Below are 16724 nucleotides of genomic sequence, written 5' to 3'. Positions count from 1 at the left end.
GTTTTTTCTTTTGCATTAGTGCGAAGAAAGCCTACAGTTGCATGTGTAGATCTGATAATGAACCACACTAAAAAGTTTATAGAGCATTACCATTTTAGCATTTTCCTTGATACTGTTTTTCGTATTATTTATTATTTCAAAATAATGTCATGTGTGATTGTAGGGCAACAGTGCTAAATGCTTTCCAGTTGTCTTGCCACCTTCGTGCAGACCTTATTCATTGGTTTATAGGTGTCACAGTGTACTAAGGAGATATCCATGGACATTAATTTTTTTTCATTCCAGTACAGAATTTATAGTTAAGGCTTCAGTACACAGGGCCATAAAATCAGTTTCTGTGATGTCCATTCAGTTAGCTATTTTGGAAATGAATCACAGTTACAAACATTTTTGTTGTCTGGGCCAAGACAGATTCTAAGGCTCCAGCTTCAGAGTCATGGTTGTCTCAAAACCAAGGATATTTTACGTATGTAGAGTTGTGGAAATGAAGAAAGTGGAAAATGAAAATGATTTTAACTTAAGAAGCTCCTGCTGCGAAAATGTTTAAACATGTAAAACCTATTCAGGTGTATCAAGTAATAATTGCTGTAACCTACAATAATAAGCAAATACCTTTGAAGTTACGGAATATACTTTCTATCAAACTTTAATACAGCTTAAGTCATCAGATCCTTGCATCAGAAAAAATTTAAAATCCATGAGAAAGTAAATGAAACAGAAGGAACTCCCACGTGAATATTCAGTGGGAGGGCAGAGGGGGGGGGGGGGGGGGGGGGGGAGCGCATGACTTCTCATTTCATACGAACGGAGGCTATAATTGCGTAATGCATCAAAAGAGCCTATGCTAGATACTTTTGGGATATATGTATGACAGGCTATTACAAACTGGAGACAGATGGTAACCAATTTGCATGTGGCCAAGAATTAACACATGCCTGAAACTAATTGGTGCTTGGCCATACCCAAGCAGAAGCATAGTACCTGGCAGGAGAGGACCAGAGCTCATTTTTGTTATGCCAAACTGCAATTAAACTCTATCCAGTAGCTGGCGATGAAAATGTGTATCCGTAGGTGCCTGTTGTATAGCCCAGTTTGCGTCATGTGGATGATCTTCACCTCCTTTGCTTGTGATAGCCATGTAGACTGTGCCTTGTGATAGCCATGTAGATTGTCTTGTGTTGCTGTGACAGACAGCAGCAATATGGCTTGTCCAACCACAAATTATACAATCAACTAAGCAGCTGGGACAGGCATAACAGGAATGGTGGCAGAAGCCCTGTAGGCAGTGCGGAAGCTTCCTTTAATGCTGGTAAAAGTGTGCTGGCTAGTGGTCAGTGGCAAAGGTGGCTGTTGGTTGAAGCTGTGGAGGCAACATCTCTCAGTTGCTACATTGGGCACCAGTTGCCTGTGTGCAATGGCTAGGGTTTCTTCCAAGGTAGGATCTAGTAAATTGATAACATGGATTTGGACTTCATGGTTGGGTGCATCTTGGGCCATTCTGTTGTGTATGAGACTGTCTGTCTGAGATCCAGTACAACTCTCTGCTGTGCAAGTGAATTTATGAGGTCAAAAGAACTTCCTTCAGTAAATCTGTCCTCCAACAGGTGTGAAGTGGACATCCTCCATCTCTTTCAATCCTGAACATCCTCCTTCATTTGCTTGTAACTTCTTCCTCTCATTACATATGTTAGCATTCCAAACCTTGTGTTTTCTCTACTTTTTTTCCTTCTACTTTTCCCTCCACACTTCCTTGTAGTGGACTATTCCTACATAATGTCTCTCATCCACAATGTTTTCCTCTTCTGTATTATCCTCATTAAGTTCCTCTTCTCTAATACCCTGCTCACCACCTCTTCATTTCTCATTCTGATGATCCATCTTATTTCTTTAATGCCTTGGAGTTTGCCTTTCATGCTTGTGCAGCACAGTGAAAGAAACAGTTGTTCTGATACCACATGTAACTGACAGTATGCTGTTGAACTGTTGTCTCCACCAGCTTGTCCAGGGTAAAGGCAGAAGGTTCACACTGAGGGTAAATCTATTTCGCACTGCGAGATGTTGTCACAAGCATGCTGCATAGTAACTCCATTCCGTACATTTGTTATTGAACATAGGATTCGGGCCAGTATGGGCTGTACTGTAGATGGTGGGGCCCATCTCAGAGTGAGACAGTAGCTGCTCCATAAGATGCACCTGTTGCTGTCTGTCGCTGCCAATGGAAATAAAAGTTCAATGGCAGTCCAGTAGGCTGAGATACTGAATTAAGCAGAGCTCAATGGATCAAGTGACATCGTACTCAGAGTTTAGCGACAGTGATGGAGAGAAGACAATCGTTGAGCGTAGCTGGTGGTGATCTGCTTGAGGTGGTTGCCTGAAGAGAACTGACTTCTGACTTACATGATTGGTGCTCACATGGCATAGTTACTTTGCTTGTGGTAAGGCCACTAAACCTATGATGTCGTTGGTATGTGCCACCAATATGTTTTCAGTGGGAAAAATATAAGAATGACAAAATGGTTTTTACTACTGAAATAACAACTTCAGAATTGCTTTCACTTGTTTTTCACATTGATTTCCTCTAAGGCAATAAGATGTTCTTTAATTTGTCTCTACTCATATTGATGTGAGCCAAACTAGAGATGTGAAAAAAATAACTTATCTTTTCTGACGTTCTGTGTGAAACTTCAGAGTTACACAAAGATTCTTCATTTCACTTTTCTAGCTCATTTAGAATAATTAGTACATAATATTTTATGTGTATATTCATTTGTGCACACGTGTGTGTGTGTGTGTGTGTGTGTGTGTGTGTGTGCGAGAGAGAGAGAGAGAGAGAGAGAGAGAGAGAGAGAGAGAGAGAGAGAGAGAGAGCGCAGTTTGTTTCTTGCTCCCTATCTTCACTTAGGGTCTCCCTCCCTATCTTAATTGAGTGGATCAATCACACGTATGTTCTGCCTAAATAAAACCAAGACAAAGCATTTAATCCTTGTTCTATTTCTCATGTTGATTCTGTTAGCATTTCTAGACAGAGGACTGTTATTCAAGCATGGACCAGACAGGCATTTTGTAAGCAGCCTTCTTTGTAAATGAGTGACACATTTTAATAATTCTTCCAGTAATCTTATCCTGATATCTACTTCATCAACTAGAGTTGTTGTATCATTCTATCTTAAGTCTCTGCAGATAAGAACATTGAAATATTTTATAAGTGTAACTGACTTAAATGAATATTGCACAATGTTTAATCAAACAATATACAGTTATTATCTTCTGTGCTATTCATGCACATAACATTAGCCTACATTGTGAATCAGCTGTCAGTAATTTTTTTATGCCACATGATGTTAATTGGAATTCTTCCCACATTTTGTTATAATGTTCCGCAAAAACTACCACTTTATGCATAACTATTCAGCCATATAGAGTCTAAGAGGAACACTAATGTAATGTGCCTAGTCATTTACATTCACTACAGAAAATTCTTAAAACAATTACTTTGGTATTATAAAGTGAGTATGTTATTAGCACAGTAAAGTTGCGCCAAACTACACTGGCAAACCTGTGTTATTGCAATGATATGCATCATCTTATGTAGCAGACACAGGCATGTTTGAAAGGAGGATGGCAATGGGTGCAGCAGATGACTGGAGTTTGCTTGTTTGTGACTAGTATAAGGGCCAAACGAAAAGGCTACACAGTCCAGAATCAGTATACCAATGAGACAAAATTACCATGAGCATTGAGCCAATCGTCCCACCACTGTGCCTGGTTGAAGATACGTGTTTGGTAAAATGCCATGTCCTGCTACATGAAGAAATTCGTAACTGCCTGCTGCACACTCTTGTCCAACAGGAATCATTGACCCTTTCAGGTCTGTTTCAAGTGATCGAAGTAGTGATAATTGCCAGGGGAGAGATCAAGACTATAGGGCAGTTACTCAGATGTCTCCCACGTGGATGAGACTGACCACCTGGATGACCAGTGTCTTGTGTCGAATCGCGACCAGCACAAAACTTGGTGCACCATTCCACAGTGGTGGTTTTTGACAGACATTATTTATTCTCTGGTGGGTGCCTACCAGTTTACATCTTTCAGCAGCCAAGAAAAGAACAGCAGCATGTTGATCCTGTTTGGACGCATTTGTTCAGAAAGTTGTTGCTTGGTCTTAGGTGTAAATTGGTATGCCCAGGTTTCGTTACCCATGACAATTGAGTCCAGAAAGTTGTCCTGTTTGGCTGCAAGGCAGTGAAGAAATGCATCAGAAGCATCAACTCGTTGCCACATGTGGTCCTCAGTCAGCATGCATGGCACCCATCTTGCGCACACCTTCCAGTAGTTCAGTGTTTCCATTAAAATTCTGTGAACGGTGCTTCAGGAAACCTCAGGAACCAATGTGCAGAGATCATCCAGGGTGATCTGCGATCTTCATGCATGCTTTGTTCAACCTTCAACAGTCTCCTCAGAAATTGACAGTCTGGCACTCCTTTGTTTGTCGTGAGTTTTGGTCAAACCAGCTGAAAACTCTCTACACCACTTATGAACATTTTTTACATCCATGCATGTCTCACCATACATTTCCGTCAATTGGCGATGGATTTCAATCGGTGCAGTGCCCTTTGCGTTCAAAAACCGAATATCTGTGCGCAATTCGCACTTGCCGGTAACATCCAAAGGGAGCTCCATTCTCAACGGCTGCCAAGTCAAGACTGAGCACCTCAGCACGGCGTGCGCATGTTTACACACAGTGCATGAAGCACTATTCATAACAATGTGACCAACCACCACACAAACAGAGTTCTGTACTTATAAAAAAATAGGAGACCTTACTTGTGGGATTACCCTTGTATGTTCTGCCTTGTTGCCAACGATAATCACATTCCATGTTGATCTTACTTGTGCTCTATCCAACTGACACATCCAATCCATTCATGTAACTCGTTCAAGATTCAAACATTCATTCTGTACACAGAATTATATTACTGCATTTTATTTACACCCTGTTTTATTCTACTCTTTGCGTAGGTTTCATCTCTAGCTTCTGCATTATTGCTGTTTTTGTGATTCTTTTCTTTTTTTAGTAGAAACGAAAGTATAACGGGTATACTAGCTGCCCTTACATACTTCCTTGAGGTACAACCAAAATTCTAATTGTATCATCTCTTCACTGAGTACAATATATTGCAATCTTTTAAGTTAAGAAATCCATAGAGCGCCACATACCTAGTCAAGGTCAACAGGACATTGCTAGTAATTGAAATATGGTGTTAGTCTGAATGTCACTCTCTAAAAGTCTGAGTCTCTGAAATACATAGGACAAACATGAAGTTTGCAGTATTGATTCATTTGCTTACAGACAAGTTGCTGGGGCTCCAGAAAAGTCATCACATATGGACATAAAAATTGTCCTTAATTTTACGACAAATTGATATCAGCAATAATAGGTCTGTAGTTCTTCACAGCTTTGCTGTGATTTTTACTGATACTGGAATGTCACATGGCTCACTGAAACCTACCTTTGTACATCATGGTTACCTAATAGATTAAATGTGATGTTCTATTGAATTTCTTCAGACGATCTCTGTACTTACTCATCTTACAGGTCCTGTGATCTCTGTACTTTTTAACTATTGTTTTAAACTATTGTTTTTCAGTTCAGGAATATGGAGCTCAGAGTTTCAGCCATCATTTTCTGTTTTGATACCATTTCTCCAGTGTTAATTTGTCTTACAAATTTTTACCACTCTCCTCAATAGTGTGCAGATGACTGCAGCTGGATCATCATTTCATGAGCAGAGTAAAAATGCAATATATTGCTGTTCCAGGAGCCCATCCAAAAAAATTGTGGAATGTACCACTTATTAAATCCTCCAACACACTGATTGAATAGTAATAAACATTGTTGAAGATGTGCCACAAGTAGCAGCTAGCTACTTGTTTAAAATAATATGGTTTTACTTTTCTTATATTACTTTATGTGTGTGAGATTAGTAAGTTATTTTAATCTGTTTGTAGCAAGAATACATTATCAGCTAACAGCAGTAGTGATGTGTGCGCTAATACCCCAGTACTAAAGATCATTTATGCTGCATCGTACTACTGTGTGGTTCAGTATTAGGCATAGCATTTTCTTCAGTAGAAGTGTTGTGATGTAAGTAATATTGTATGATTTTGCATTTTCCTGGTGTGGAAATACCTTGAATATTTTTCAGATGTTCAGTTGGGTGATGGTGTCCAGAATATGCAACTTTCAGCAGGCTGACTTCTTGCCATCTTCAGGCATTCCTGATGACTGTATTTCACTGGGCACCCAACAGTAGCCTCTACCCAACCACCTCCAAGCCTGGACCTGATATGGAGATGGGATAAACATGTTACCACCAGCACCAGACGTTTGTCTGTGCCAGTGCAGCAACAATACATCCATGTCCTCTTCAGCGACCATGACTGACAGGAGTGGATTTCCATGTAGATTGCTTCTGTGCTTCGACCATGCTCAAGGCTGGATCCCAGGCCAAGCTCAATTGAAAACCACTGCCTTTATTATTAATTTGTCACATAGTCAGATATCTACAGACTCTTTTAGAATACAGTCTCTGAAGGTGGTGGACTGTTGCAGCAATTAGGTGCCATTCTAATTTATGACATGACCATGGGAGATGGAGTTCTCTACCACAGGGAATTTTGTTATCTGTTTTATGTTTGTGTGACATTTGTGTTCAGTGCACCTCCTCTGCATGTAATTGCCCACCACTCTGCCAGGTCTGCGACTGGAGACTGCTGGGCAGGGGATTGTTATGTAAAGTCGATATTCAGTGAAAGTCAGTCAGTCACCAGGAAAGCTTGAAGATAGCAAGAAGTCAACTTGCCAAAATATCACATCTTCTAGGCAGTGCCGCCCGGCTGACTACTCAATAAATATTCAAAAGTAAGGAATATTGTTAAAGATCTACATGTACAGGTTACCTGCTCTCTATTTTATAAAATACTGTAACCTTTCTACTTTTTGTGCAGATGTCTCTTCTGCTTGCTAATACAATTTTCTGATGCTTGTATGTGTTTTTATTTAGATGAACATTTTACTTACAGAAAGTATTGTGTAAGAAACATTCTATTCAGTGTTTTCCCTTTCTTTCCAGTATCAGTGAGCTGCAGTCACGAATAAAGGTCCACACTGTGGAAACATTAGAAGCATGTACACATGAAGTGGCTGTACCACCTAATATGGAGTATGTTCCTCTCAAACAGATAACAACAAAACCAGCAAAGGAGTACAAATTTATTTTGGATCCTTTCCAGAAGGAAGCTATACTCTGTATTGATAATAATCAATCAGTACTAGTTTCAGCACACACATCAGCTGGGAAGACTGTTGTTGCTGAGTAAGTTAAAAGTGTAATATATTGTCAATGTTTTCTTCTTTACCGTTATTGTGATTCACTTATGTAAGTAGGAGGAGGAACACCTCTCTTGAAACCCAAATTGTTAAATTGATTAGATCATAACATATTGAATGAACCACACATCTGTACCAGAAGGGCATGCCCCAGATCCACCTTATTAAACTGTAATAGTAACTAACCAGATGACTTTTTAACTTCTCTCCGTTTCATTTCACTGACACTCGACTACATCTAGATTCGCTATTTCATTTTTTATTCCCCTTGCAGGTCCAGGGGTTAGAATAGGCCCAAGGTTTCCCTGCCTGTCATAAGAGGCGACTAAAAAGAGTCTCACACATTTCAGCCTTTATGTTATGGTCCTCTGTAGGGTTTGACCTCCATTCTTCCAAATTTTTCCAAAGAACAAGCCAATTGAGGTAGGACACCTTACATGGTGCATCATTTCCATCGTGCACTGAGACCTCTCGCATCCTTTGTCGATGTGGATCTTCATTTCCGCCCTTTCTCTAGGTGTTGGGTGGGGTCACCCTCCCGGGTGTGTTTTCCTCCATCCACTGCGCACCATCATTTTCTGCATTGACAGTGCTAATCAACTTCTTTGCACCCAATCCAGCATGGTAGCCAGTCCATTGTGGTGGGGCTGTACCCTGTTGTTGGTTGTAGCCACCTGACCACACAGGGATTGCTCTGCTGATGCCTGCACCATTAACTCTCCACATATGCCAAGGAGTAGATGCTCGTCACCCTGTGGCATTGGGACTCCCGGCAATGGCCATCGTGCCAGATGGCCTTTGCTGTGGCTTGGTGGCGTCCGTGGGGAGGGCCCCTGATTGGAGTGGGTGGCATCAGGCTGGATGACACACCATGAAGAGTAGTTCATCATCTCTTGCTGATGAGCAAACACCAGCAGTCTCTAAGCGATCAAGGTCTAACTTCAATTCTAAGAAATATTACCCCAAATCCCCCCCCCCCCCCCCCCCCCCCCCCCCATATGGCCACACCATGGGAAGAACGCCAGGCTAAGGATGGCAGCGGAGCTTATTCACCCCGGTTCCTCATATGTACGAGAATTGATGGAGAATCTATTGTTAATGAAACCTCAGTTTTTTATGGAGCATTTAGAGGACAAGTGTGGGGAGGTGGAGGGCTTGTCCAAAATGTGGCCAGGGTCTGTCTTGACCAAAACAGCATCCTCTGCCCAGTCATGGGCACTACTGGCCGGTGACAAGCTGGAGGATGTTTCTGTTTCAATCATGACCGATAAGATCTTAAATTTGGTCCAGGGTATCGTATTTCAGAGGGACCTTCTTTTGCAGTCTGACAATGAGCTGTGCACCGATTGAAAGTGGTGAGGTGTCCACTTCGTCTGATACACCTGGGTCCAAGGGATAATCAGGTTGCCACCAGTGCCTTCATCTTGGACTGTAAGGGTGACTCACTACCTGACAAGGTCAGGGTGATGGTTTACCACTGCGACCTAAAACCATATATCCCTCCCCCAATACAGTGCTTTAGGTGCTGGAAGTTCGGCCATATGTCTTCCTGCTGTACTTCCAGCATCACCTGTCGATATTGTGGACGTCCTTCACATCCCAAAACTCCATGTGCCCCCCCTCCCATCTGTGTCAACTGCAGAGAGCACCATTCGCCTTGCTCACTAGACTGCAGGATTCTCCAGAAATAAAGAAAAATAATGGAATACAAGCCCCTGGACCGACTGGCCTACAATATGGCTAAGAGAAAATATGAGAGGCTACATCCTGTGCAACCTACACCGCTGCTACAACAACGGTTCTACCATCTTCCATTCCGCAGCGTCAGTTGGCTCTCAGAGCCATCAGACTCCACCTGCCCTCTTGATGGTGGTGGTGGGGGGGGGGGGGGGCACTTCTCTCCCTGTTGCTCCTGCGCAACCCACTCCAACACTCTGCCCCCCCCCCCCCCCCCCCCCCCCCCCGGCTCCACTCGCCAGGAAGGGATCCCTTGGGTCACTCCCTTCCCTTCCCTTCCTACCAGTGGCAAAGCTGACACCCGCCAGTTGCTGAAGCAACCACAGGTAGCTGGTGATAGGGCTTCATGGTCCTCCTCAGTCCCTGAGACTGAATCAGTGAAGCCCTCCCAGCCAGACAAACTTAAGGAGCAGTGAGAGAAACCTAAAAAGAAAAATACCCCCAAGAACAAAGGCACTGCAGTGGCATCCACACTACCACTACCTACAAGCTCTGTGTCTGAGGATGAGGTGGAGATTCTGGTGTCCACTGAGGACCTAGATCTTGTTAGGCTCTTAGACACCATGTATGTCAATCACACAGGTACTCATCTGGTGGCAGCAGGTGACCCTGAGGTAGTGAGCAGTTCCCCATCTTCCTGTCACTCCCCCAGCGTCATGCCCACGGACACCTATGCAGATGGGCTTTAAACAAGCTGAATCTCCTCCACACGATGCCATTGATGTTGTTGAGCTTGATGTTGTTGAGCAGGTCACTACAATGAGTGTTCCATGCCTTCCCAGTCTCACGATCGTGTAATCCTCCAGTGGAATTGCGGCGGTTTTTTCCACCACATGGCTGAGCTAAGGCAGTTGTTAAGCTTTACACCTGCTTTCTGCATTGCCCTCCAGGAAACCTGGTTCCCAGCAATGCGGACCCCTGCCCTCCACAGCTATAAGGGATGTTACAGGAACTGTAGCGACTATAGTAGTGGCAGGTGGAGTTTGCGTTTGTCCCGAACTCGGTACGTAGTAAACCTGTGCCCCTTAAAACCCCCATTGGAGCTGTGGCTGTCAGGATAAGGACAGCACAGGAAATAACTGTCTGTAATGTATATCTTCCTTCAGACGGTGCAGTGCCCATGAATGTATTGGCTGCACTGATTGATTAACTCCCTAAATCTTTCCAATTTTATGGAGATTTTAACGCACATAACGTCTTGTGGGCTGGTGCTGTGCTTACTGGCCGAGGTAGGGAGGTCTAAAATTTACTGTCACAACTCGACCTTGATCCTTACGTCGACCTCTGCCTCTTAAATACAGGTGACCCCACACATTTCAGTGTGGCACATGGCACATATTCGGCCATTGATCTCTCAGTTTGCAGTCCTGGTCTTCTTCCATCTATCCACTGGAGAGCACATGATGACCTGTGTGGTAGTGACCAGTTCCCCATCTTCCTGTCATCCCCCGGCATCATGCCCACGGACACCTACCCAGATGGGCTTCACGTGTGGTCCCTTCTGTCTGAACTGGAGTCCTTCCTGTTACCACCTCTTCTGGAGATCCAGTCATGTACACCTCCATTCTTCTAGAACTTTCGCATGGCCCTAAGGGCTCCGATAACCCTGCAGCTCTCCGCTATAACTTCCTCTCGATTCTCGACATGTACTGGGCCATGAAGTGGTTTACACAGACGGCTCGATGGCTGATGGTCATGTAGGCTTTGCATATGTTTATGGAGGACATCTTGAACAGCTCTCCTTGCCATATGGCTGCAGTGTTTCCACTGCAGAACTGGCGGCCACATGTTGTGATCTTGAGCACATCTGCTCATGCCCTGATGTGTCATTTCTCCTATGTACTGACTCCTTGAGCAGCCTACAAGCTATCGACCAGTGCTACCCTTGCTGTCCTTTGGTAGCGTCCAATCAGAAGTCCATCTATGCCCTGGAATGGTCCCATTGTTCAGTGGTGTTTGTTTGGATCCCAAGGCACTTCGGAATCCCAGGCAACGAACTTGCTGACAGGCTGGCCAAACGGGCTGTGCGAAAACTGCTTCTGGAGATGAGCATCTGCTAAACTGACCTGTGTTCCGTCTTACACCGCAGGATTTTTCGGCTTTGGGAGACGGAATGGCAAAACAGCACACACAACAAACTGCTTGTCATGTAAGGAGACTACGAATGTGTGGAAGTCTCCCTTGCAGACCTCCTGCAGGGAATCAGTTGTCCTCTGCCGGCTCCGAATTGGCCATACATAGCTAATGCATTGTTACCTCTTGCATCACGAGGACCCACCTTGGTGTCGCTGTGGCTCACAAATGATGGTTGTCCACCTCTTGCTCTACTGCCCACTTTTAGCCACTATGCGGCGGACTTTTAACTTTCCCAGCACCCTGCCTTCAGTGTTGGTCGACAATGCGTCAACAGCATCTTTAGTTTTACATTTTATTCGTTAGGGTGGGTTTTATCATTTGATCTAAGTTTTAGCGCATGTCCTTTGTCCCTCTGTGTCCTCCTCCCTAGTGCTTTTAGGGTGGAGGTTTTAATGTGTTGCAGAGTGGCTGGCTTCTCCTTTTTACTCTCATGATCAGTCGGCCACAGGAATCTGCTCCCTTGTTATCTCTTCTACATGTTTCTTGTGTGTCTGTGGTTTTCTTGTCCGATTTTAAAATTAATATGAAGCACAAATAAGTTATACTGAAATGTCTCATGGACCTTATTGTTGCTGACTTTGGATTTGTATTCTGCATGAAGTGACTTCAGTGGAAATTCATTACAGTTTTACCACTTGGCTGATTGTTATTGCTTCCTTGTTGGCACAAAACATCTGGTCAGGCTGGTTTTAAAACTTTAGAACCACAGTATATCATTTAGGTCATGATCCATCAAATTTGTTATTAATAAATAAAACTTTCATACAGTCACCATATTTATTTGAAGGATAAGTGCTTCTTCACTATTGTAATGTCTCGCCTAGTGCTAGAACATGCAGATGGGTTCGTCTACTACTACAACCAGAATGCCGGAAAGCATTAGATTTGTATGAATCTTCATTTGTTGAAAACAAAGGTGCTCTTTCGGTGTCAGCGGCTGTTCCGCTGTGTGCTGCTGTTGACAGTTCGTTTCCGTTGGTCATAACCAATGAGGTGATAGTATACAGTAGCCAATAAGAATTGCTGTAGCCTAATGACTTGTGTTGGTGGAAGATATAAATTTTTTCTGTTTGTTTTCGACATGGATAGCACGAGATTGACAATTATTGATCTGGCTGGTGGTGGTGGTGGTGGTGGTGGTCTTCAGTCCAGAGACTGATTTGATGCAGCTCTGCATGCTTCTCTATCCCGTGCAAGCTTCTCCATCTCCAAGCACCTACTGTAACCTACATCCTTCTGAATCTTCTTAGTGTATTCATCTCATGGTGTTTCTGTATGATTTTTACCCTCCACACTGCCCTCCAATACCAAATTGCTGATCCCTTGATGCCAAATAGTTAAGTTGAACCACAAATTCCTGTTCTCCCCTATTCTATTCAGTACCACCTCATTAGTTATGTGATCTACCCATCTAATCTTCAGCATTCTTCTGTAGCACCACATTTCGAAAACTTCTATTCTCTTCCTGTCTACACTATTTCTCGTCCATGTTTCACTTCTATCCATGGCTACACTCCATATAAATACTTTCAGAAAAGACTTCCTGATGCTTAAATCTATACTCGATGTTAACAAATTTCTATTCTTCAGAAATACTTTCCTTGCCATTGCCAGTCTACATTTTACATCCTCTCTACTTCGACCATCATCAGTTATTTTGCTCCCCAAATAGCAAAACTTCTTTACTACTTTAAGTGTCACATTTTCTAATCTAATTCCGGCAGCATCACCCAATTTAATTTGACTGCATTCCATTATCCTCGTTTTGCTTTTGTTGATTTTAATCTTATATCCTCCAGTCAAGACACTATCTATTGCTTTACCTTAATGTATCTTCTAAGATAAGTCGTAGGGTCAGAATTGCCCCAGGTGTTCCATCATTTCTGCGTAATCCAAATTGATCTCCCCCCGATGTTGGTTTCTACCAGTTTTTTTCCATTCGTCTGTAAAGAATTCGTGTTAGTATTTGGTAGCTGTGACTTATTAAATTGATCGTTTGGTAATTTTCACACCTGTCAACACCTGCTTTCCTTGGGATTGTAATCATTATATTCTTCTTGAAGTTGGAGGGTATTTTGCCTGTCTCATATGTCTTGCTCACCAGATGGTAGAGTTTTGACAGGGCTGGCTCTCCCAATGCTATCAGTAGTTCTAATGGGATGTTGTCTACTCCGGTGGCCTTGTTTTGGTGATCTTTCAGTGCTCTGTCAAATTCGTCACATAGATCATATCTCCCATGTCATCTTAATCTTTATCTTCTTCCATTTGCGTAATATTACCCTCAAGTATATCGCCATTGTATAGACCCTCTATGTACTCCATCCACCTATCTGCCTTCCCTTCTTTGCTTGGAACTGGTTTTTCATCTGAGCTCTTGATATGCATGCAAGTGGTTCTCTTTTCTCCAAAGGTCTCTTTTAATTTTCTGTAGGCAGTATCTAACCAACCCCTAGTGATATATGCCTCTACATCTTTACATTTGTCCTCTAGCCATTCCTGCTTAGCCATTTTGCACTTTCTGTCAATCTCATTTTTGAGACTTTTGTATTCCTTTGTGCATGCTTCATTTACTGAATCTATATATTTTCTCTTTTTGTCAATTAAATTCAATATCTCTTCTTTTACCCAAGGATTTCTAGTAGCTCTCGTCTTTTTACCTACTTGATCCTCTGCTGTTTTCACTATTTCATGTCTCAAAGCTCCCCGTTCTTCTTCTAATGTATTTCTTTTGCTCATTCTTGTCAATCATTCCCTAATGCTCTCTCTGAAACTCTCTACAACCTCTGGTTCTTTCATTTTATCCAGGTCCCATCTCCTTAAATTCCCACCTCCTTGCAGTTTCTTTAGTTTTAATCTACAGTTCATAATCAATAGATTGTGGCTGGAGTCCACAACTGCCCCTGGAAATGTCTTGCAGTTTAAAACCTGGTTCCTGAATCTCTTGTCTTACCGTTACATAATGTATCTGAAACCTTTAAGTGTCTCCAGGCCTCTTCTTTAGTGATTCGCAAACCAAGTGTTAGCTATGATTAAGTTATGCTCTTTGCAGAATTCTACCAGGTGGCTTCTTTCATACCATACCGCCATTTCATATTCACCTACTACTTTTTCTTCTCTTCCTTTTCATAATATCGAATTCCAGTCCCCCCGTGACTACTAAATTTTGGTCTCCCTTCACTATCTGAATAATTTCTTTCATCTCTTCCTCATCTGCAGAGCTATTTGGCATATAAACTTGTACTACTGTGGTAGTCTATCTTGGCTACAATAATATGTTCCCTATGCCATTCATAGTAGTTTACCTGCGCTCCTATTTTTTTTTAATTATTATTATTCATTAGTAAACATAATCTTACTCTACCCTAATATGATTTTGTATTTACAACACTGTATTCACCTGACCGAAGTCTTGCTCCTCCTGCCACCGAACTTCACTAATTCCCACCGTATCTAACTTTAATGTATCCATTTCCCTTTTTAAATTTTCTAACCTACCTGCCTGATTATGATATCTGACATTGTACACTCTGATCCATAGAATGCCATTTTTGTTTCTGCTGATAAAGACTTCCTCCTTAGGAGAAGATCTGAATGGGGGCTATTTTACATCCGAAATATTTTACTCAAGAGGATGCCATCATCATTTAAACTGTACAGTAAAGCTGCATGCCCTCAGGAAGAATTTAGGCTGTAGTTTCCCCTTGGTTTCAGCCATTGACAGTACCAGCACAGCAAGGCCGTTTTTGTTAATGTTACAAGGCCAGATCCGTCAATCATCCAGACTGTTTCCCCTGCAACTAATGAAAAGGCTGCTGCCACTCTTCAGGACCATATGTTTGTCTGACATCTCAGCAGATACCTCTCCATTGTGGTTGCACCTACGGTATGGCTATCTGTATCGCTGAGGCACACAAGTCTCCCCACCACCAACAAGGTCCACGGTTCATGGGGGAAGATCTGGCTATTATGGATTATAAAGTTGGTTACTGGTTTTCATATGTATTTCTTGTATGTTTTTTGGAATATGAAACATTTTCTTCAGATATCATTTTGTACTCCGATGTTATAGTTTGGTTGCGAGTTGGCAAAGCTTATGAATGTGAGCGGAAAATAACTGCTAGTGGTGACAGACTGATCTGTAGCACAGCCCGAGGTAGAAGTTAGGTTGGCATGTTATGTTTTGTTTGGAGGTGGTGAAGCCAACAAATGTGACTGAAGAAAAACTAGCTGTAGTGACAGCTGATCTGTAGTGTAGCCCAATAATTGTTTAAAAAATTCTGTAGGGTATTTTCAGAAGTCCCATTTTAAATTTTACAGATTGTTCTGCTTTATAAATCAACAGTCTGCGCTATCTATTCCATTTCCCTGCCATGTTATTTCGTATGCTCCACATCAGGAAAACGTTTATCGAACATCATTTTCTTATTGGTTCCACCGTCTTGTGTAATCATCTGACTTATCATTCATCAAGTTCATTTTCCTTAATGCGTCACACAAACAGCTACCAACTGTGCAGTGCAAGGAAAAAGCTCAAAAACATAAGTGCACTTTTACATAAAATGAAAGCTGAGGGAGAAATTTTTAAACATTGTTGAAAATTATTAGTATCGCATCTGAAGGCTGACCTACATATATTTAACTGCTCAACTGAAAAGTTTCACCACCAGGGAACATTACGAATGGGTGCAGAAAAATATGAAGAAATCAAAAACGAAGTAGATGGTTTGAAAGGCACCTACGTTGTATAGAAAAGACAAACAACTTTCAGTGGAATTAAAAACAAAGGTGTTAAGTTAAAGAGTGCAAAAGAAATTCCATTGTTAAACAACGAGAAGGAGAGTAGAAGCAGCACATTTATGGTGTCTGTGAGTGGAGAAACTGCCTGCTGACTTGATAGAAAACAAATTAGTGTCATTTTTAGAAGACGTAGGAGATATAATATTAGAAACTGTTTTTGGCAGAGCTTTAGAAGGCTTGCAGTCAAACTAAACAGAAGCAATAGTCGTGATAAATTCTTGTTTTAAGGATAAGCAACTATCGTGCATTTAAAGGAGTACACTTTAATGTAACTGATGCACGTATAATATGCTCGAACAAGAAACAACGGACAACTGACTGAACAAAGAGCTACTTACAGCGGTGTTGGAAAAAAGAGAGAAAGAAAACAAAACATAGAACATATACATAAACCAACAAGAAATAGAAAAATAGTGAACTCTCAACACTCCTCTGTAATTATTTTTCTTCTTAATTTTTTAAACACTTTGCAAGTTGGTGGTTTTGTCAGTATGCCAGGAAGTTTACTTGAACTTTGTACATGTTTGAATTTTATGGTCCATATGTTGTTGAATCATTTTTTGTGGAATATTAGTATGTTTCTTGCCTCTTGTTATTTTCTTTCATGGGTATTCTACAACATATGTGTGCCAGCTTGATCATCAGTACAGAGTTCTGTCACTTG

General features: G+C 41.9%; 1 protein-coding gene across 1 annotated transcript in view; it reads left to right on the top strand.

Annotated features, from left to right (window-relative positions):
• Window positions 1-16724, top strand: part of LOC126366010 (exosome RNA helicase MTR4) — a 94839-nt gene that overhangs the window by 12968 nt on the left and 65147 nt on the right. Inside the window, exon 3 of the mRNA XM_050008854.1 lies at window positions 7134-7376. Within this exon, the coding sequence (XP_049864811.1) occupies window positions 7134-7376 (243 nt within the window). The remainder of the gene's footprint in view (window positions 1-7133; window positions 7377-16724) is intronic.

The sequence above is a fragment of the Schistocerca gregaria genome, chromosome 4 (assembly GCF_023897955.1).
Source record: "Schistocerca gregaria isolate iqSchGreg1 chromosome 4, iqSchGreg1.2, whole genome shotgun sequence".
NCBI classification, from domain to species: domain Eukaryota; kingdom Metazoa; phylum Arthropoda; class Insecta; order Orthoptera; family Acrididae; genus Schistocerca; species Schistocerca gregaria.
The sequence above is the reverse complement of the archived record's forward strand: the minus strand, read 5'-3'. Positions and strand labels throughout refer to the sequence as shown.